The 23,632-nt window shown below is 45.1% G+C and overlaps 1 protein-coding gene across 3 annotated transcripts in view; it reads right to left on the bottom strand.

Moving 5' to 3' along the window:
- Positions 1 to 12,635: 12,635 nt before the first annotated feature.
- Positions 12,636 to 23,632, bottom strand: part of C4H12orf50 (chromosome 4 C12orf50 homolog) — a 49,058-nt gene continuing 38,061 nt past the window's right edge. For all 3 annotated transcript variants that reach the window (XM_019480892.2, XM_006275043.3, XM_014610900.3), the window contains exons 11-12: positions 18,911 to 19,003; positions 12,636 to 15,513 (exon numbers count right to left, since the gene is read on the bottom strand). In XM_019480892.2, the coding sequence (XP_019336437.1) occupies positions 15,488 to 15,513; positions 18,911 to 19,003 (119 nt within the window). In that variant the 3' untranslated portion in view covers positions 12,636 to 15,487. The remainder of the gene's footprint in view (positions 15,514 to 18,910; positions 19,004 to 23,632) is intronic.

Genomic DNA, 23,632 nt, shown 5'->3' on the forward strand with positions numbered 1-23,632 from the left:
TGATGGAATATAATGTTGAAAATGCAATATCATACAAATCAACAATATAACCTCATCTGGAACACACTGTATTATATGCTGATTGCCTTATTTTCAAAAGAATGTAGCAGAAAAACAGGGGGGTGAGAGATAGACAACAAAAAGGAGCAGAGAGATGGAAAAACATTGGTAGATGGGGAAAAGAAATAAATGGGACTGTATGATTTTAGGAGCAAATATGATAAAGAGAAAGTCAATCTGGCATCTGATTAAATAAACTGTTGCTTACAAAAACTTATGCCTCTCTGAACTGGTTGGTTTTTAAGGGACCACTGCTCTTACCTTGACTTCTGCCTGGAAATGCTAGATAATACTAACTGCAATTTTTCCAGCAAAACAGATATGTGATAGAAATGCAGATTTGTCAAACACAAAATATTTTGTGGAAATGTATCACCTGGATAAATTTTTAATTAATCACAGGCAAGGTTCCTGCCCAATGCTAAGGTTTTCTGCCTGATTTCTTACAGCTGACTGAGCAAGTTGCTCAGCAGCTGGGGTTCCCCTGGTCCCTTATTCAGTGTCAGTTTCTTTAGAGCTGTGAATCATGGCTTTACAACAAACTGATCATGCACAACCCCAAAGTCAGGCAGTCCAGGGTTGCTAGTCATTCTGCGAATCTTACATGCTCAGATTCTAGCCAGACCAGGGCGCAGACAGAAGTGACAATTTTCACCCGATCTGGCCACAGACAGCAGTCTACAGCCATGGCCAAACACAAATGCACAGCTGCAGACCACTTCAAAAATGGCTGATCAGGCAAAAATCTGAACCCTCGTTCTTCTGTAACTTGTGTCTGCACTGCCTCCCAGCCTGTCGCTGTTTTCAGAATGGGAATGGGGAAAGAGAGTGGAACTTCTGTTGGGTCTGGGGGATTGTTGTAATTCAGAACACTTCCTGCAAGGTGTTCTCCATTATGGTGGGGAGCTGCACTTCCGTCTGTGCCCTTAGTCTCAGCAGGAAGCCTGGAACCACTGAGAACCTGGCTGCAGCAAGGGCTCTCTCAACTTCTAAGGGCCAGATCCAGGTTAGACTAAAAGGTGCCTACATCAGGTGTCAAAGCATGCTCAGACATTATAGCCTAGGAAAGCGATCCACTGGTCTGTCTCGTATAATAATTCCCACATGCCTATGACTCCTCAGTCAAGGACAGATGCCCAATGCATGCAGGGATTGGAAATGATAGCAACCTGAGGGGAATGACTCTAACCCAACATATGCAGTTCACAAGATGATAGATCATTGATTCAAACAAACGTGTCCAATTGTTAAAAACAGCTTTTTAGTTTTATGATCTGCAATAAAATAGTGTGCATTCAGAGAGCAATGATCTTGTTGCTGTCTTACCAGGAAGAAAGATGTGAAATTCTGCTCTTGTCTCTGGAATTGGTCACTGGCTGATCAAGTTCTTGAGATCAAACTAGAGGGATGAATTATAAGCTCTAATATTACAAAACTTACATTTCTATCACACCAAACACAGAAAGCTTGTTAGTCCAATGGTGCAGGTGTTTCACACTGCTGTTAAAACAGCTTTTAAATAATATTAGTACATATTGTACTAGTATCTTTTAAACAAAGGGTTTTTTAGCAGCTGTCTCCAGTGCACTAACAGTGAGATCACTCAGGCTGGAATAAGTGGAAGTGAATCTGCTGTGAATCACTGTGAAGCATTACTTGAAAATAGTGCAGTATGCCCAAGGGCAAATAAAACAATCAGAACTTGAAAGAGTTCAACTTTTGAGGCTGTTTATTCTGCAGCAGTTTCAGTACAGGCCATACTGATAGTTTTTCTAATGTCTTAAATCAAACAACAGGTATCCACAGCCTCAAGTTAAGAAATATTAACATCTGCCAGGTTTTAGACTTGAAACACTGCAGCAGCCTTATCTGCATGGAATTCTTACTGCTGCTTCTCTGGGAATCCCTTTTGCTGTCATCTGGCAATGCAGGTATATTCACCAATGCTCTTACGACTGTCACTTCCAAATAGTGACTAATCACAAACCCTTGGGGTTCATGTTCAACAACCAGTTTGCAGCCAGTACTGGCATATCACACTGGGTACTCAAGTTTCATACCTACAACACTAATGCAATCTGTTACTTGAGAAAGAACACTATTGTAGACCACCCTTACTGACATCCTTTGGCAGTCAAAATAGTCATCACAAAAACAGCAGAAATGCATGTAAGTTTCCACATCTTTCAGGTCACTTCTAAAGCAATGAACAAACCAACACATAAGAACTGTTATTTTGTTGAGCACCTGGCTCAAGCCTGAGCTCATAACAGATACAATGCTTCTTTGCTCGCATGGTATTGTACAATTGACTTAACTTAGGAGAGCCATCAAAGTACACTACAATTCAAAGAGCTTCTGAGAGAAGAAAAATGAGGTCCATGATTAACTTATGGAATTGAACTCTATGTAAAAATCATACTGATTATGTCAAGCTACTATATTTGCCACTTAACAGCGTGTACACAACAAGTGATGCCTAATTATCCAAAATACTTTAGACATATGGAGTAACAGCAGTCACTAAATCATAAAAGGGTCCACCATTCCAAAGTGCCCTGTTTAACACCGTTTTTTGTGTACATGGGTTTCCAAAAAAGTTGGCACAATGGCCACAAACTAAGGATGAAATGCTTTATTAGGAAACCGGAGAACATTCTTAAAACTTAAAGTGTCATAATTTGCACCAGTTTCTGATTCACAACTTGACAGATCTATTTCTGATAACATTCTGTTTGCCCTACAGAAGAAAACCAGATTTTCCTAGGTAAAATCAACTAGCTCTTAAAGAGCCCATAAAGGTACGCATCCCCAGCAACCACTGTAAAAATACAGGAACATACCAAACAATCCACAAGAACAGTAAGTCCAGTTCTAAATACTGGTGAGCTGTTGTTCTTCAGGAATCCAGACCATGTAAAATCTTTTATCACCCTGACTGTCTGCAAATTTTGCATCATTTCATCATTTGCATTATAGCTTTTAATAAGGAGTTCAACAAAATATCAGCTCTTAGATATTGAACTGCATGCTTTTAACTGAAAGAAGTGAGATAATTTGCTATAAATCTACATTTGATTCCACTCCAAATATGGACTCCATAGACACTTCAGATTCACTCAGTTTGAAACTTCACCTTGAGATCTGAAAGGTTTGGTCTCATTTATTGCCAAGAGTAGTAAAATGAGTTTGTAAGCTACATTAGTTTGAAGTCAGGCAGAAGGCAGGGTATAGTTGCACCTTATGAACTAACTGAATGATTCTGCAGATGAAACGCTGCACTCAGTTAAGGTGAAATCTTGCCAGACAGACATTAAGTACTCCAGTAAAGTGCTTAAGCCTATGCATAATTTAAAATATATATATAGTGAGCAGATCATGCTATATAGTATTCAGTGTCCTGTAGGACAAAGTCTTTCCTCCCACAAAACACTGTTGTTTCCAGAGATTGCCTTTACTTATACCTCTATCCCAGTGGAGCTGCATAGGTGTTACAGGCAGAATCCTTGTAATTTGAATGTAGCTAATAATTCTTGGTTAGTGATGTGCAAACAGCAACAGAATGCATCTCTCGGCTGTATTGCTTTTGCTAATAGAAGTAAAAAGTATGAAGAAAGATGTACTGATTGACAAAATGCATCTTGTTTCCACAGTTCCTTTTGGAGTATGCAAACATTTAAATAACAAGCAGAACCAAGATTTCCAAAGGAATTGAGACATCTTGCCTGCATAGGTATACTTGCAAATCCTTTATGCATCTCTGCATCTGAGTCTGGCCACTCATCTTGATTCCATTGTAGAAACTTATAACTCATTACATCTTCTATGTCAGGCATTCCCTGACAGCACTTGCACTTGAGCTGAGCTTCTCTGTGCCCCATCAATTGTTCAAGCTTTAATGAATAGACCACAAGCTACTGATTTCTTTTGGAAGCTAAACCTCATGAAGAGAAGACTTATTTTGTTATTAGGAAAAAGGATGGATGCATTGTTGTTCATATTTTTGAATATGTCACTGAACAATTAAAAAACATAGAATCCACTTTAGTTTGAATTACCTAGTGTATGCTAGAACAGGTCTGCACATGTACTTAATATAATGTGCATTCACTGCACAAATAATTATAAAATTAATGGGTTTCAATGTTATTATCAAGTCTCAAAGACCTTCCAGTAACTTAGAATAAAATATTTTGCTCTTATAATAACTTTGCCATGGCAAAACCCCCTAAATTCACCATATCCATATAGAAGTAACACATTCAGATATGGTAATGAGAAAAAATATACTACCACTGAAATTGTGTTACTTATCTGATTGAATTCCTATGATTATACTGACCTCTAGTGATGACTATTCTGGTTAGATTTTTTTTCAGAAGCATATGCATTAATATATTTTTAATGTTATTTCCCTGTTGACTTCAGTGGTAGCTAAAGGTACTTAGCACCTTACAGGGAGTGTGGAGCAGCTCATTGGTTCAAGTCTTATATTTATTATTTAAATTCATACTTTTAAATGATTGACACTACATGAGTTGAGAGAGTGCTAATGAGTGCAGAGAGGATGCTTAAAATTTCTCCCTTTATGTTAAGCTTCAATAACTAATTACCAACACAGTTGTAAATTTGACATTTAAAACTCTGTTTTCAGGGAAAATAAGATGTTACACATATTATAATATATAAATATATACCTATACATGTGTATGTGTATACATACCTACATGAGACACACACGCAAGTTATTACAGGCCTGATTCAAAGCCCATTGATGAAAATATGGGTGCGTGCACGCACGCACGCACACACACACACACACACACACACACACACACACACACACACAGAGTAGGTAATTACTTTTTATGATCTATAGGGTGATTCCAAAAATGGGCCCCAAATTTCCTTTCTGTTTCCACGTCAGACAGTTTCCAGGTTATACAGACTAAATATACATATCCTATTTACCCAAATCCAAAATAATTCTCCAATAAGTAGATAGGTTCGAGGCCTGGGCTTCAGTCTTCCCTGGCTTGTCCCTTTTTTTTGGTTGTGCCTCTCAGTACAGGCCCACTTCCCTGGACCTTGGCTCCTGAGCCCTACCCTGTTCTGGCCCCTGGCCCCTGTTCTGTGTGCTTGGGACCAGCCCTCTGGATCCCCAACCCCAGGCTGGGCTGCCTGTCCTGGAGTGCCCCACCAGGCACCCTTCCATGGCCTCCACACCTACCCACAGAACCTGGTCCTCTGGTCTGCAACCCCTACCACCCTTTGAGCTCTCACCTCCCAGATCTCCTGGGTGGCTAAGTGCTTGCCTGCGGACCCCAGATGCTGGCCTGTGTTGGGTAGTTTCATCACGACACTGTATGCGCCTGCCAGCATGACTAGGGGACCCGAAGACTATAGAAAGCCTGAACTTCTACATTTAACGAAGTCATGTCCCAGGTACATGTATTAATTTGCTTTGGAGATGCGCAGTCCACCATAGTTATGTAACTGCGGTGGCAGGAAGATTATGTTCATGAAGTGTGCGGTTCTAAAAGCTGTGGGGAGTCCAACAGTGGTGGACAAGTGATTCAATTAACAATTGGTTCAAACACGTTATTGACAGGCGACATGATGTAACTAGTCTAAAACCCGTGTAAGTCATCACCTCGGCACTGGGTGTGATTGTGCGTGAGTGCGAGCAAGTGGCATTTGGTGTGATCATGGTTGTGGATTTGATCTTAGGTGGAACTGAGAATCTGTGGAGAGAATTGGTGGCATGAGTCCTTGCGAGAGTGAGCAGCAGGGAGCCTCGTTTTCTCCGATTAAAAAAAATCCCCAGTTTTCAGTTTTAAAAAAGTAACCCCAAATTCACATTTTTCGTGATTAAAATGAAATGCCACTGGTAGATAGATACATAGATGGCTTTGACGTGCTCAGTACCTGATTAGGAACAGCGGAGAAATCCTCATTGAGTGTGGTGGAAGTGGGAGGTGCCGTTCCGTTATCCACACGAGGTCTGAGTGCTCCGTACTTCCATCTAGTGTGCGGATGGTGGTGTTGTCTGATTCTGTCTTGTAAATACTGTATATACTGGTTTGTTTTGTGGTTCTTGTTTGCTGTTATTAACATTGATTCGTGAATTTGTTATAATACACACTTTTCCATTTAACATTTATCCTGGGGTCTTGTGGTTATTGGTTTATTGCCCTCCAGGCAGGGCCAGGCAATAGGCCAATACCTGGAGCAGAGACTCTTTTTGGCCCGCTAAAATAAAATCAAGCTGACAGGTTAAGAGGCCTATCTGTGCTTGTTTAATATAGAGACCCTGCTGGCTCCTTTCATGCCAGACTGACTTATCAACCCCTCTCTCTCCAGAGCGTATGCAGGGCCACCTTGCTTTTGGTGCTAGGTTTATATGCCCTGGAGTGCTGCCCCTTCTGGTCAGGTGACTCCCATGTCATATACAGGGGTTTCTGCCTGGAAATCTGCCCCACAAGCAAGCTTGTTGCAGTGCAGCTAGCTTCTGCTCAGCTGCCTGCTTACACACCAAGGCCAACCTGCTGCACTTTCCCCTTAAAGTAACAAGAGACTCTGAAAAACTTTTAGTCTCCTTGTAACAGGAAGCCAAAGGTATGTGTACAGAAAAACCCAGAGTCAGCCTTAGGAAAAATGGAGCCCTGGGTGAACTTGTATTTCGCTCCCCCCGACCCGCCCCAAGTTACTGACACTGCTGCCCTGCCACAGAAGGGCTCCATCCAATAGGCTGGGGAGTGCCTTTTGCAGGGACTGACAGCTGCAGCCCTGTGGAGCCAAGATGGAGGGAGCAAGAGCCTGCAATAACCAGCCGACAAGTACTGGCATGTGGACTTCAGTGCCCTGCAGCCACCACAGGGCTCCTCCAGGGCCTGACACTGAAATGGCTGTGTGCCAGAGAGACTTAGCCGGAGCACTCCTCTGCTTCCCTTCACAGGCTGCTGGTCTCAGCCTGGGGCTGCCTCCATGCAGCACCCTGCCCCACCTAGGTGGGAGCAGATGCTGCTTCCGCCCCAGTGCATGGATCCCTAACAGCCTGTCCCACCCCATCTCACTGAGGCTCCCTCCCCACTCCCCACCCTAGCATTACACAGGGTCCTGAGGAATGTCCCAGGCTGTCACCACTATCTACCACTCATAATGTGCGTGTGTCTGTGGCTCCCCCCAACCATGGTGCCTGCCCAGTCACCCACGTTGTCCATCAGTAAGGCTGGCTCTGGTGACACCCATCAAAGACAGAATCACACATGCTTGGGAAAATTTTCCAGCTTAAAGAATATTCCATTTTATAGGGATAGCTTCCCAGCCCCTCTACTCCCTGCTTGCTCTGTCTGCTTTTTGCCATGTCCCAACTCCTTTGTTCCATGATTTCTGTCTGTCAGCATCTCAGTCTAGCCCATCTACTCCTTGGACACAATATGTGCACGCGTGCGTGCGCGCGCGCGCGCACACACACACACACACACAGAGTAGGTAATTACTTTTTGTGTGTCGCAGGGCACCTTAATGCCTGCTCCTAAGAGAGGAGAAACTGCCAGGGAGAGAGCCCTGGCAGAACCAAGTGAGCACAGCTGTGGGTTGCTGGAGCAACTAAGGGGAGCCAGCTGCCTGTAGGGGGCAGGGCCTGGCCCTTATAAAGCCCAGGGCCGAAGCCAGGCTGGCAGTTCTCTGCCAGCAGCTGGAGAGGCAGGAGCTCTCTCGGCCGAGATATGGGAAGGAGCCTAAGTTGCAAGTACAGCTCAGGATAGCCCTGGAGGCTTGAGCTATGATGAGGAGTTATGGCCAGGCGGCTTGCATTTGTGTTACAGCCTAGGGGCTTGTGGTTTTGCTTTGTGTTTGTGTTATTACACCCGGAGGCTTGGGTGAGGCTGTAGGGGTTGGAGGAGGCCTCAATTACTCGCACGCCAGTACGTGAGCAACTGGCGGCGAGGAGCGCGGCCAGCAGGTCGCGGGCGCAACCCATAGGTTGCAGACGGGGACCTAGACCCCGGATTGCGTGTGGGGGAGCATAGACCCCAAAGGCGCAGCTCGCACGCCACTGCGCGAGCAGCTGGCGGCGAGGAGCGCGGCCAGTGGGTCGCAGGCGCAACCCGTAGGTTGCGGATTGGGACCGAGACCCCGGATTGCTTGTGGGGGGAACATAGCCCCCGGCCCCAGGAAAGGGGTGGTATTACTGAGTAGCCCAGTGTGGGCACAGCGAGCCCCAGAGAAGGGGGGAGCGCCATACTGAGCAGCCCTAGAGAGCGGGGCCATACTGAGTAGCCCAGTGTGGGCGCGGCGAGCCCCCAGAGAGGGGGAACGCCCTTGTACGTTATTGAGTAGCCCAGTGTGGGCGCGGTGAGCCCCCAGAGAGGGGGAACACCATTGTGTTTTATTGAGTAGCCCAGTGTGGGCGCACGGGCACAGCGAGCCCGGCCGCAGGCTAGTGCGGCAATACCCCTCAGACCAAGGTAGGGCGCTGCGGTTGCCCCTGAGAAGACAAGGAGTAGCAGCGCGGTGAGCCAGAGTCAGGGAGGGTAGCCGTGTGGTTGGCCAGGGAAGGGCCGGGGCCCACTAGAGAGTCTCTGAGCGGAACCACACCGGCAGGGCACGAGAGAGGGAGCCCAGAGTGGGCCACATTAGAGAGGAGGCCCGGAAAGCGGGCGTATAGACCGGACAACGTCCATTACATCTGCGAGGCTTGGGGCGTGGTATTAGGGGCTGGTAGGAGCCACGCATAGCCCATAAGGCTAGGGTGCTTGGGCAGCGCCCACTGTACGGGGAGACCCACGAGGGGTCCAGGAGCTGACAGGCCCGAGGAAACACAAGGCAGCCTCCCTACTACATATTCGATCAAGACGTGGCGGGCGAGAATGGAGGGTGCCCTTGGGCCGGAGTAGCGCGGTGAGAGGGCCTCAAGGAGATCACGGCCCTCCGCGAGGACCCCGCCGTGACAGTGATATATAGGGTGATTCCAAAAATGGGCCCCACATTTCCTTTCTGTTTCCACATCAGACATTTTCCAGGTTATACAGACTAAATATACATATCATATTTACCCAAATCCAAAATGATTCCCCAATAATTAGATAATATACATGTAAAAATTATAAATTTGTTATAATTCTACATGCATAGAATCAAATTATTGGTCTTAAATTTGTCCCCAGCACTGCTGGAGTGGGGAAAGTAGTGACAGCAGGGCAGATGGTGGGGGAAGCAGGTCATGGCAGAAGCAGTAGGAGGGCAGGCAGTAGGGGAGGTGGTAGGGGCAGGCAGTAGGAGGGGAACGGGGGTGGGGGGGTCAAGCAGCTTGACTTTTGCCCCTCACCCCCCCCACATCTTACCACCTGCTGCCTGTCTGTGGCCCCCCCACTTGCCCCGCACCCCCCCCAACCCATACCTCCTCCACATACCTGTCCTATGCTTACCTCTGCTCTGACTCTGGATCTAGCTGTGGCTCCAGCTCTGGCTCCATCAGACTGACCCTGTTCCAGCCTGGGGCATGAACTGTGTTTGCTTTGGCCCCAGTGGCCTCATACTAGTGGCAGAGCAGTGTGGTAGCTACAGTCCTGGCTCCTAGACCTGGCCTAAGCTGATATCTTAGAAGATCTGAAGCAGGACATTGAGTGGTTTTTTGGTACCCAGTTCAAATCCAATCTAAGTCAACAATGATTAAAAGTTGTTACTGTAGCGGGCAAACTGAGTTATGCTCAGACTCTTAGCATAACTTTAGTCCTTTCCAGAACTAAGCAATTAAATTGTACAGAGTGCCTTATAAGGCACTTGGAAAAGTGAGTGTTATGATTGGTATGGTGGGCTAACCAGTACAGTCTTTTCCCTAAAAGAAAAGGAAACCAATAATGGGATAGGATTGGAGTACCTTATCTAAAAAAGATGAGGTAAGAAACTTGAGGATTAGCAAGTTTGATATGAGAAAGTTATAAATGTAGTGGACAAACAAAGAGATAGTGTGTGTTCGTGTTGCCACCCTGGGGAGACAGGGGCAGCCTTACAATTTTTGCTTTGAGTAACAAGGAATCCAGAAACTAAGATCCCACGCACCCAGCAGAGGATCTGAAGCCGGTACCACCGGAGGTTGCTGCTCTAACATCTAAGGAACCGCTTGCCAGGTCCTATTACAAGGAAGAATACTTGTAATCAGCCTAGGGGTTACTAAATAAAGTTCACTTGATACCAACTTGGACGAGGGGCCGTGTCAATCCTTGGGGGTCTCTGGTAAAAAGGAATCGTTAGGGCAACAGTTACTATCTTGTGGCTGTTTAGTCAGCTGCTTGAAATACATTTGATGGTGTAGCTTTGTCCTTGAACAGGCTGTCAACATGACAGAAAGCACTACTGTTGTTATTTTTCTGCACCCCCACTCCCCTTCCCATTTTGACAGTCCCAGCAGAAAGGCAGGTGCCTGAACTCCACTCTCCTCAACTGCATGGGCCTCACTGTTCCTATTACTGATAGAGAGGTAACATTTGAAGCTCTCCAAATACCTTTGAAGCACTCTAGACAACAAACATACAGGTAAGTATGGCCAAAGAATCACTTAAAAGGGCTAAAGCACCTAAAATGATTCTCCAAAAATGAAAACCATCTTTGAAGTGCTTCCTACAGTAGTAATTTTCAAACTGGTGTACACACAGAGAGGTGGTGGAAGCTCCATCCTTGGGGGTTTTCAAAACCTGGCTAGACAAAGCTTTGGCTGGGATGATCTAGTTGGGGCTGGTCCTGCTTTGAGCAGGGATTGGACTAGATAACCTCCTGAGATCCCTTCCAACCCCAACTTTCTGTTATTCTGTATCCCCAGGGAGTATGCAGCACTTTGCCAAGGGGTAAATGGTTACATTTGAATAATGGCAGTGAAGCTTCTAATTGGTCAAAGTGCAGTGATAAATGGCATTGCCACATGTTGACCTCAGTGTGGACACTCTACCTAAGGAACGAACATGCAGAGATGCATGGGGTATAAGGGGTATAAGCAGCAATATTTTTCAGGTAAGGGGTATGGCAGCATAAAAAGTTAGAAAGCCACTGGTCTACAAAATGGTCAGTTCTCTGGTATATGGATAGCTGGAGGAGAGCTGAGCAGGCAGCCAGCGAGCACTTTCCTGTGTGCTTGGCTATCGTCTGCAATATCTTGCACCTGAGAAGCATGCAAAGGATGTATCTCCAGCCCCTTGGCTGGAAAACAGAAATACCTATGTGACTCAGTCTCCAGAAGTTCCTGTCTCCTAGTCTTGGAAGGCCAGACACACACAGGGATTCCTGCTCTCCACCCATGGGGCTGGATAGCAGGATTTCTCACACGTCTCTCAAGCTTCAGAGGCACTGAAGGACATGTGAGAGTGCTCATTGGCTGTCTGCCCCACCTCCCACATGGGCAGGGAGAGAGAAGCCACAGACCCAAGCAATCACTATTCATACCCCCTGGCTGGGGAGGACTGCTGCCATATGCTGTCATGGCAAATTTGAAGTGCTCCAATATGTGTGGGAGCTGCAGAGCCACAGAAGTACTTAGAGCACTCTAAATTTGAAGCACTTAAACTATACACCTGTCTGTGGCCATTATGAACTTGCTTTGTGAATAAGAAAATTAAGTTAATTTTTCAAAGCCAGGATTGTCACAAGTACTAAACAATCCACATGGAAAATATAGAGAGAAGGAAAAAGAATTAAATGTTTCTTACACTGTCTTTAACGCAAAAAAGAAAAAAAATTAACATTGTTACGGTTGCTTCCATAAGATATTCTGTACCCTGAATTATAAGGACGGAGAGACTAGTGAATATACATGTCTAAATTTACTTTGCATGAAAGCCCAAATTAATAGTATTTTCAAGAAGTTAAAAAAAAACTAAGCACAACATTCTTTTGAATTAAAATTTTAAATTGCTTCAGGCAGGCAAGATGTACAATGTTGCTTCAGGACAGCGTGTCCTAGAAATCCAAAGCGACAATGTCTAATTAAAAGAAAAAATGGTTTCAGCAGCTTTGCTCTACTACAATACATGAATGTTAAAGTGTACTGCTTTCTGTTCTGCATAGTTTCCCATCTTAGGGTTAAAACGTGTTCTAGATTTTCTATTCTTTCTCTGGTTAGAGAAAATATTCTGATGTATATATAACTGCCTACATGGCTTTGTGGTAGTGTTGGAGGGATGCTGTACCCATGATGGTTTAGTACTGGGCTGGCCAATCTGTGGCACATGTGGCACAAGTGGAATGGGCAGCCTGTGTGTGTGGCACACAACTGATTGGAGAGGGAGCAAGGAATACAATGACACAGGACATGTTCCCATGAATGGCAACATGTGTTTCCCTAGGGACAAGTAGCAGCGGCACACTTTGTGCCACTGCTACTTGTCCCTGCAGAACACCCATGCCATGCACTCTTTGGTGCATGGCACTTTAGCCTGGGTGGGGTAGGGAAGGCTGGGACCAGCAACTGCTCTGATCCCAGCAGCCTTACCTTCTGTCCTGGGGGCATCAGGGAGCTGCAGCCATGGCACTCCTGCAGCTGGGAGCCTGGCCAGCTAGAGCATGGCTCCAGCTGGCCAGGCTCCAGTTTTGGGTGGTGTGTGCTGCACCCTGCTTTTTTTAGCCATGGTTTTTTTTTTACCCTGGGATCTTTTGGGATCAACCCCCACCCTACTGTGCTGCAAAGTATCAGTGCAGGGAATGTCTGCATGTGCGACATGTGGTGCCACATGGGTCTGTGGCACCGCATACTGAACATCCATGCTCATCTGGACACACCTATATGGGGCAGAAAGGAGAGCATCAGATCAGGCAGAGAGAAGGAAGCAGAAAATACAGGGCAGGAAGCAAAAAAATAAAGCAGCAGATCACAAAGGGAGCACAGAGCAGGAAGCACAGCAGCAGACTGAACAAGTCATTCAGGGAGGGCAGAAGGCTAATTTGTGGAATATCTGTCAAAAAGGTTGGATACCACTGGTCTAGAGAATATGTGAAAGAAGACCCTTTTGGGTGTTATATTTTATTGGACCAACTGTATGGTTGAAAGAAATCTTAGGCAAGCTTTCAGGCATAAGGCAATCTTCCTCAGTTAAATGGCTTTAGTTGTTACAGCATGAATTTGGGATCAAAGCTTTCTGCAAAATCTATTGGATGCAGTAGGAGGCAGTGACTGAAGATTTCTAAGTCCTACTAAATGCTTTGGGGGATAAGCTTCAACATATTTTTAAAACTTTAGAGAGGACACAGCAAAAGGCACTGGTGGAATCACTGGATCCCACGGCTCCAGAAGGAAGTTCCAGAAGAACTATCCTTCAAAACAGCTTTGCTTTTAGGAAAAGGCAAAGCTTGGGGTACCGACTGGAAAGTTTATTAATTGAAATAAATGTATTTTAAAACATGTACAGAGGTAACTTGTTCATCTGCATATACACTGAGTAAAGTATTAGTGTCCTCTTATTTCCTAGCTTTTATACATAATAATTAAAGTCTGTGAACGAGTACTCAGATCTGGATTAAGACACAGAAATAAACTTGGAAACTAAATAAGGGTGAAAGGTGAGGTTAGATAGGACCACATTATCTCAAGACATCGGCCATCTGTGATGATAGTAAACTTGTAAGAGCAACTGCTCTTGTGAGATATTGTTACCTTAAACACCATGAAAAATGAAAGAAGAATAAAGTTCGTCTCAGTCTTGGAAAAACCAGGGAAAATTCACAAGCTTGAATCCATTTATTAAAACTGAAACTGAAACATGCTGTGTCTGGTTGAGCTTGTGTGTTCATTTTGGTTTGTAATGAAAAACTTCCAGTAATGCAAGATCAAAAGTTTGCTAGAAAATAGTTAAAAGGAAAGCATTTAATTGTTTCTGGGCTTGCGCAGCTGCTCCTATTAAAAAAACCACACGATAAACAACAGTTGTTTTGATAACTTGTTAGTTTCAAAACTGTGCTCTAATTCTGATAACTTCATATTCATATAGGAGTATAAAGTGTGGCAGATCAGTCAGTCAGACATCTGGATGTGAAACTTTAAACAATGTCCCTTGGAAGGTTGAATGGGAATCCACTTGCATAGGTCTAATACCTCTGTAATTCTAATGATGCAGCATCTGTGAAAGTGTCTTTCTGCTGTATTTTCTGCAGTCTTGCAAGCCTATTTGTAATAGGTTATGCATAATAATCTTGACTGTAATCATTACTTTGTAAATTTATTATTGCTCTTCTTTGTTGGTCTTTTCCATGAAAAATTTTGACCCGCTGTAGGTTGTTTTCCAGGCAATACTATTCCATTCTCCTTTTTAAACGTTTGAGGGCATTTACTTTTAATCGTTCTGTTCCTTTGATAATTGGATTTTTCCTGTGTGCTCTTTAATTTAGCTTGTGATCTCTATTTTTGCCCAATTCCACTCCACTTGCTCCTGCTAAATGCTTTATAACTTCCTTGTCCAGCCTCAAATTCTTGTCTCAGCATGAAGTGAAGGGGCATTCACCATGCTGCTGCACAATGTTCTCTCCTTTCCCCATGAAATAGGCTGATAAAACACTCCTAGAATCTGATTGAATCAAACATCAATTCTCCCAGATAACAGGTTGCTTCTTTCTGCTTCACTAAACCAAAACCATGCAGTGAAAATGAGGAAAAGATAAGAAAAAGAGGTTCCCTAGTCAAACTCTAGCAGATGTTCACTGCTAATTGTAAATGCACTGAGAATTCAAATCATCTTCTCAGCTTTGTTCTCCATCTTCTTGAATAATCTCTTAAATTTTAGCTTTAAAATGTTTGGAATAATTTACCACAGTTAACTATCAGTCTGGTCATCTTATTCACAATACAATTCTCCTTTCCTTGCAATCAATAGCAAACATTCAAAAATAAGTGAAGAGTCAGTCACCAAATATCAGGGTAAGAGTTAAATGATTACCATCCAAAACCATGTCAAAGCTGTCCCTGTGTAGAGTGTGTCAAAGCTGGTATGTATACTGAAATCCTTCTGAAGTGCCAATCAGATTTGCTAGCAAGTCCAGCTAGCCATATCTATTATTAGATTCAAGGTTTTTTTCTTTATATAGATAAAAAATAAGGTTTTGCTTCAATCTGTACTGTACAGCCAGGGTCAAAGTTAAATAATGACTTGAATTGTCAAAATTTCCAACTAGATTAAACTTCAGCAACATGCTGAATATGCCGCAGATCTTCATAACCACACATGCAGCATAGACTTTTTTAATTTGCATTTTTATCAGGTTTGAGACACTACAGTGTACTTCTTGCATCTTATTTTTACAATTTGCATTTTATCATCTTCAGATCGTCAGTGTGAAATACTTTGTAATCTTATTCTTTGATTTTGCATTTTTATATTTTTTCCTCTGAATTGTATGAGGTATCGTGGTTTTCTTTTGTTCATTTCTCCAAATCAGTCTTGGCTTTTTATTTGCTTCCACTTCTTCTTGGCTCTGTAGTCAAAATACATAACAGAGCAAAATTTTGTATATTCTATTATTATTAATCTGTTCTTCTGAAGACTTATTCAGAGTGTAAATGCTTAGAATTTATAATAGTATTTATACTTTATTTAAATAAAGAGAAATGGCCAAGTCTTAATAATCTCTGCACATCCTCAAAATGCCTATAAATACTATCTTTTACTCAACAACTTCCTAAAATGCAGCTTTAAGTACTGTGAGCTAAATTCAGTAAAAGACTTAGGCACCTGACCACAGAGTGGCATTCATTGCTGGTTTCTAGACATAGGGAGAACTGGGTGCCTCAGAATGGGTTCCAGAAAAAGCACACATGCCGAGTAGGAAGCTCCTCAGAGCTAGCCAAAAACTGTGAATCTGAAATCCCACTTTTTCATAATTAGGCATCTGACTCAAGGCAGTAGGTAGAAATCTCCATTTACTTAGGTTCCACAACCTGAAACCTTCTCTTGATGGTGGGTGCCTATAAATATTCTTTCAAAGGATGCACTAAGTGGTGGTGGTGGTGGTGTCACCTACCTTTTATATAATAGCTTAGGGCTGAGAGTTCTCACCTGGATGTGGAAGACCTGGACTTAACTTCCTCCTCACTATGACAGGCTCAAACAACCAACCTACCAAAAGACTTAGGCTGAGCAACACGTTTGCAGTATCTCCACTAGGATTAGGCAGGAGACAGGGCTGAGTTGCTTAGGCCAGGAGAATACTGGGTATATGTGGAAGCAGAATTCTAGATGCCTGGTAAACTTTAAAAATCAGAGGTATCTAGTAAGCTGAGATGCCTCCAGGGGTAGGCAACAACAGAACAAGAGATATCTGAATTGCAATTTTGGGCCGAATTTATGCACCCCAGTCCTTTATTGAATTTAACCTTTTGTGACTGTGCGTCTGTGACAGGGGGCCAACTTGGGGCTGGATCTCAACATAGCCCGCCCACATGTCTCTGTATGGGCAGTCCACCCAGTCTTGCCTGCCATGATTTGCTGTTCCTAAAAGTGTGTGAGGCTGCCCATTTTATGCCCCAATGCCAGGGGACACTGTCCACAGCTCTATACCATCCCTACACTATGGCCCATGCCTTGCAGATGGCATCATAGGTTCTTAATAGCTTTGGCCTCACACTGGGCCCCATAACATTTGAGTCTGGACCGCAGCTAGATCCCTCCTAATCAGGTGGTCTACTCCGCCCTCATCCTGGGCTGTCAGCTCCCCAGACCTCTTTCCCTCTCCGTTGTGGCCCCCCTCTGGGACCTTTGGCCACACAGGCCCTGGCCCACCTCCAGGCCAGTCAAAACCCCAGGCCCCCTGGCTTTGTGCATCCCTCACAGTGGGCTTTCTAGCCCTTTTGCCATCCTGGTTCTGGCTCCAGCATTGACCAGTCGAAGGTTTTGTCTAGGCTCTCGCACTGCTCGCCCACTCTCTCTCACATGGGTCCACCAAACACAGGCCTTATGCCCCTGGGTTACCCACCAGGTTGTGGGGGCTGGGGTTATAAGGTGCCCTTCCCGCCTTTCACTGGGGAGGCAACTGGCCTGGCATTTCTGGGGAGCTACCCTGCCATAGGCAGCTCCACCAAAATATCCTTCCCCAGCAGGGTGCACTTTTCAGTCATACCCAGGACCAGGAGCCTCCTGCAATCTCCATAGCTCCTGCCCTTACCCCCAAGGTGTTGTGAGCAGCAGCTTAGCTGGGTGTTGTCTTTCGGCTGCTTGCAGCAGACTTTTGCTTCTGCCATGTGGACCTGGATCTAAAATGGTCGCCTCATCAGGGCTTGCCCACACCTGCCAGCTCTCAGCCTCAAAGTGGCGGACACCAAAGGAGCTGTCACACACCTTCCCCCCTTTAAACGGCTACCGGGGGGGGGGGAGGGGAGAGAGTGTCTCCCTGCTGTTCACCATGCAGGCTCATCTGTCACCTGCAACAGCCCACTAAGTGGCAAGCACCCCAATGCTGCTCCGCCACAATGTCCATATGTATTAAAGATATACATTATGTATACAATCTATACAGGTGACTTGCAAAAATTTAAGCAAATATAGGTAAATGGAAAAATCTGTTAAAGGTTGTTTAATAACCTCAGTCAGTCAACCATGGAGCCTGATCCTGCACTCAAAAACTTACTAATTTAGCAGCAATTCTAGCAGGTCAGGCAATAAATTTCAGCCCATTAGTAGGCATTTGTCAACTAGAGGATTTTGGTTAAAGTAACAATTTTGAGGACCAGGTAAGACTTTTTGATACAGTAGAGATAGAACCTACCCTGAACCACCTAGCAATTCTCATACCTGGAACCAGGAGAGGATCACAGAGACACCACCACAAGCAGTACAAGTTACATGATTGATAGGTCTCCTTGTCTCAGATCGATGCTGAATGAAAGATGCCACTAAGGTTTACCATACCTAACTTCTAGGCACCTACCTGGCTCCCAAAGTGAAATCCACTGCTGAATTAGATGTGTAGAACTTATAATAGAAATTATACTTTATTGCAATAAAGAGAAAAGTGTCATGAAAGTGAATACACCACAGAATAGGATTTGCAACAGCCAGCAAGCTAAGTGTGGAGCTGCATTAGCCAACACTAAATGCTGAAGAGAGTAGCCTGGTGTGGCACAGGGAAGCTTGCAGCCACACAGCTACTCATGGTGCAGTGTAAGCAAATCCTCCTGCCACTGAACACTGCCAAACTCTAGCTCTGTAAGCCGGATCCAATAGCTGCACTGGCCAGATTGAAAGCATCCTGCCACCATTTTGAAGTGTGGGAATGCTGATACATGAGATGCGGGAGGCTGCTGGAGCATGGCAATTATCATGCTCCAGCAGAATTGATGAATTGGGTCTACTCCAATGCACTGGAATTACAGTGCATTGGAGCAACCACTCCCTGCTCATGTACAGGCATTCTAGATGCCTAAGTCCTTTTGTGGCTCTGGACATAAGTCCCCTAACTTCCAGCTATTGCACATTAAATATTATACATGGAGAAACCACTAGAAAGGGACAAAAGCCCAACTTTTAGTAATCTAGTTTACAAAACCATACTACTTTGTCCACCACTACAAGCCATTGGCCATTCTATTCAGTAAAAAGTGCCTAGTTCTTGTCTGTAGAGGAAGTCATGCATCTGTCTGACATATCAGAAGCACACATAATAGTGACCTGTAAGAAGCAGTTCTTGAGCTAATGTGTAAAAGAACATAGTCTCAACAAGAAAGAGCTAACAACTCAGACTTCTTAGTATCACTTAAAAACAGTAATTTTGGGCTGGATATCTTTTAAAAGTGTTTTCCTGATTCTAGCTGGAGACATAATTAAAACAGAGATGTCATTTTTAACATTCACTGGAAGTAATGCTTTAAAGCAGGTACCTGAATGGATTTTTTCAGACTTAGAGTATGCTTTTGTATGTGGGCTTCTTTTTCTCCAAATTGGTGCATTGTAAGATGCTGAAGTGCATTTGTCTGTTGGAAAATATATATATTTTTATACTTTTGCTTGCAATCATAGTACACAGATTCTTATCCTGCTACACAAGCTAAACAATATTATTAGCTAAAGTATCAGCTGACACATCACACAAATTACATGCCATCTTGAAATAAAAAATACCATTAAATCAGGACTTAGTCACCAAATTGTTAAGAAATTAATTGTATTCCTATATCATGTTTTCAGGAGACTCATAGAAGCTCCCAAACCAGAAGAACTTTTCCACTGAGATCATGGAATTAGGCAGCACAACATTTCCTTTGTAGAAGACCTCAAATGTAGCATAAATGCCCCTGGACTAGCAAAGTCTATTTCTTACGTATCTCTTTAACCTTAAGTTTTGGATGCATGGAATAGTACTGAGGGAATATAACAAAAGGCAGTCTTGTGCTGTTGTCCTATACCAGAGGTTCTGTTGCAGGATGCTGTGAGACCCCCTCAGAGGTGCCATGGCACAAGTGCTACCACTGTGGCTAAGTAAAAGTGCTCTACTTAGTGCACAGCCAGACCAGGAAGGGCTATGGCACATACATGGTCTCCTGCTTCATTAGGGTTCTCTAACAATCCTAAAGCAGGCAGGGGGCCAATTTGTGTGGCAGCTTTTTCTGATCTGCTCCCCACATACTCTACCCCAAAACAGAGGCATGTGGTGCAGTGACATCAGCTCTGTGTGCCTTTGTTTCTGTGACACTCCATGAAGATTCAGGCCAGGAAGGGCTGCACAATGAGGTGGCTCTTCTGCCAGCTTTAGGCTTATCAAAGAATTCTAATAAAGCACGAAAGTATGCACATGTTACAGCCCTTCCGAGTCTGTCTGTGCACTAGGTGCATGGGGCAATTTTATCTGGTGGTGACGGTTTCACTCTGTTGAGAACCACTGAGAGAAGCTGAAGCAGCCCAACAGTGGTTCTCAACCAAGGATGCTGCCAAATATAAAAAGGTGGGGAATCATAGAAAATCAGGATTGGAAGGGACCTCAGGAGGTCACCTAGTCCAACCCCTGCTCAAAGCAGAACCATCCCCAACTAGATCGTATGATGTTTTTTCTCCTTCTTTATATTGTATATGTTTATATTGTATATCTTTATGTTTATATTGATTTTTACTGTTCTATATTACTGTTTTACTGGTACTATATGATTTAGGCCTTATGTAAGTTAGCATAAGTCATGTCAAGTTTCCATTTTGTTTCCATTTTGTTTGTCAAGTCTCCATCCTGTCCCCAGGCCCGGTTGTGTAACCTATGACTCACACATACCCCTCCTATGTAACTTGATTCCTGAATGAATGGGGATGAATGAGGGTGCTTGAGAGACAATGGCAGTAGGTCTAAAAATAGCTCCCTCTGAATGACCAAACCATCAATACCTGGACCAATGACCCAGCCCTTGGAACCACTCATCAGCATTCAAGAAACAAAAGATGAGGCAACCCACCATTGTGCCAGGCTGCACATGCTCAGTAAGAACACCTGGAGCCCTCTGGGACAGGACTGACATTGCCTGGACAGGCCCTCCCCATCGGAGATCAGAGGTAGTCTGCCCCATAAAAACGGGTAGTGAAGACTGACAACTTGGGACGCCCTCTCTATCTGGACCAGCACCATGCCACACCACCTATCCACCCAGAGGCCCTGCTGGCGACCCCCCTCTGGACAACTCCTACTGGACAAAGACCCCTTTCCAGCCTGGATACGTAGCTATCACCCCCACCCCCTCTTCAACCAAGGACTTGGACTCTGCTTCTCTCCCCCACCTGGACTCCAACCCTTCCACTGCTTCTTCCTCCTGCTGCCATTATGAATGCATGTGCATGTGTGTGTACCAATAACTTCATGGGGCTGTGTAGTGTGTTGTCTGTTTAATAAACCTGCTATTTTGAAACCCTGAGTTGGGTTTTTGTCTGTTTCCTGACTTTCCTCCTTGCCACCACTTATCTGCCCCCCCAGTCTCTAAGCTGTCATCCTGTTTCCAGCCCCAAGCTCCCAGGTTTCTGCCTCTCTCTCTCTCTCCCTTTCCTGGCTGTCTCCTCCTTGCCATCACTTATCTGCCCTGCCCCCCAATATCTCAGCTGTCTCCCTCTGTTTCCAGCCCCAATCTACATTAAGTAACCCCAAGTCTTAGTTCTTCAGCCAGCTTCTCTCTAGTCCATTGGTTCTACTCTAAGGTCTGGCAACTTTCACTCCCCACACTTTAACTCTCTCTCACCTTAATCTTCCCCCAGGTACGCCAAGCACACACATATCTACCGTGCCATCCAAGTTAGGAACTTACCTATGTGTAGGTGGGTTGTATGTGTGTAAACTGGTGAGTGTGTGTATATATATGTCACTGTGTGTATGATATATGAATTAGTGATCTGTGTATGTGTACTGAGTGTGTGCGTATGGACAATTGATTTTCGTCTAACGTTTGGGGTGTATAGGGTATGTGCTTGAATTGGTGACAGGTATGCATGTGCCTAGGCTGGTTTGGATGTGTATGTGCCTGAGCTGGTAGTGTGTGTGTGTATGTGTGTGTGTACGCACCTAATTGATTTGTGTGTTTTCATATGTGCAATTGTGTCTCACCCTCCTGTCTAACAATGCAATATCGAGATCCTGAGAGTTGGCCTGACCCCACAGAGCAACAAGATGATCCCACCCAAGGCTACATCTTAAAAACCTCCAAGGATAGATAGTCCACAACCTCTCTGGGTAACCTGCTCCAGTGTTCTAAGCAAGTTTTTCCTGATATCCAACCTAAACTTCCCTTGCAGCAACTTGAGACCATTGCTCCTTGTTCTGTCATGTGCCACCACTGAAAACAATCTAGCCCCATCCTCTTTGGAACCACCCTTCAGGAATTTGAAGGCTGCTATTAAATCCCATCACAGTCTTCTGGGGGTTGCCTCCCCCATTTAGTAAAGGATCCATACTGTCCCCAATCATCCTTTTGTTGTTGACATACTTGTAAAAACTCTTTTTGTTACCTTTAAAGTCCCTTTCTAGCTGCAACTCCAATTGTGGTTTGGCTTTCTTGATTTCATTCCTGCATACCCGAGTGTAACAGGGGGCCTGCTCGGGGCTGATCTGTGTGGCCCGCGCACCTGTTCTTGGGGCAACCGCCCACGTTCTCGCCCGCCATACCTTGATGTTAATTAGTCAATTAGATGTTAAGAAGAGGGAGGCTGCCCATTTCCTGCCCTGATGCCAGGGGGTGCTATCTGCGGCTCCATTCCTCCCCTACACTGCAGCCCAAGCCTCACAGATGGCATCTAGATGTTCTCATCATCACCGGCCCCCATACTGGACCCCAGAATCCTCCTGATTGAACCCCAATCTAGAATCCTTTCATCAAGTGGCCTCTTCCACCATCACACTGACCCACATAGCTCCCCTTGGGTGTGGTCCCCCCACTGAGACCTTCGGCTCCTCTAGCCCTGGCCCATCTCCAGGCAAGTCGGGACCCCAGGCCCTCGCTCTTGGGCGTCCCTCGTGGTGGACCCCTGGCCCTTCGACCCTTCCGGTCCTGGCCCCAGCACGGGCCAGTCAGGGGAAACTCACATAGGCCTGAGTCTTTGGCCCTTTTCTCATTCTCTGAGGGTCTACTCTTTGGGCCCTTCAAACAAAGGGGTAACCCACCTGGTTGTGGGGGCTAGGGGTTAAGGCACCCTGACCCGCCTTTCACCGGGGTGGTAACTGGCGTGGCATTTCCTGGGGGCTCCCACGCCACTGAGAGCCCCACCAGGCCACCCACTCCCAGCAGGGTGCAGTTTTAGGTCATGCCCAGGACCAGGAGTCTCTTATCCTTCCCCTATTGCTCCTCCCTTACCTCCAGATGATAGCAACAGTCCTCCAGCCAGGCGATGTTGTTGCCTGGCCTCCAGCAGCCGAACTGCCCTGTTTATATGGGCAGCTCTGAATCTAAAATGGCTGCCTTCATTAGGCACCTGGCAGCTGCCAGCTCCAGGCCCTTAAAGTGGGAGGCACCAACAGTGCCCTGCCACACCGAGCAATACCCTTATACTCCTTCTTATCTGTTTGTCCAAGTTTCCACTTATAAGCTTCCTTTTTATATTTTAGCTTACTGAAGAGTTCTCTACTAAGCTAAGCTAGACTTCTGCCATATTTGCTAGTCTTCCTGCACATTGGGATGGTTTATTCCTGCACCCTCAGTAAGGTTTCTTTAAAGTACAACCAACTCTCCTGGACTCCTCTCCCCCTCAGACTGGCTTCCCAGGGGATCCTGATCATCAGTTCCCTCATTGAGCTGAAGTCTGCTTTTCTGAAGTCCAGTGTCTGTACTCTGTTGTTCTCCTTCTTTCCTTCCTTTCCTCAGGATCCTGAATTCAAGCATCTATTGGTTACTGCTGCTCAAGTTGCCATCCACTACTACATTCCCCACCAATTCTTCCCTGTTTGTGAGCAGCAGGTCAAGAAGAGCATGGTTCCTTGTTGGCCTCTCTAGCACTTGCACCAGGAATTTATCCCCTACACTCTCCAAAAACCTCCTGGCTTGCCTGCACACTGCTGTATTGCCTTCCCAGCAAATGTCAGGGTGATTGAAGTCCCCCATGAGAACCAGGGCCTGTGATTGGGAAACTTCTGCTAGCTGTTTGAA

The sequence above is a fragment of the Alligator mississippiensis genome, chromosome 4, assembly GCF_030867095.1.
Source record: "Alligator mississippiensis isolate rAllMis1 chromosome 4, rAllMis1, whole genome shotgun sequence".
Lineage (NCBI taxonomy): Eukaryota > Metazoa > Chordata > Crocodylia > Alligatoridae > Alligator > Alligator mississippiensis.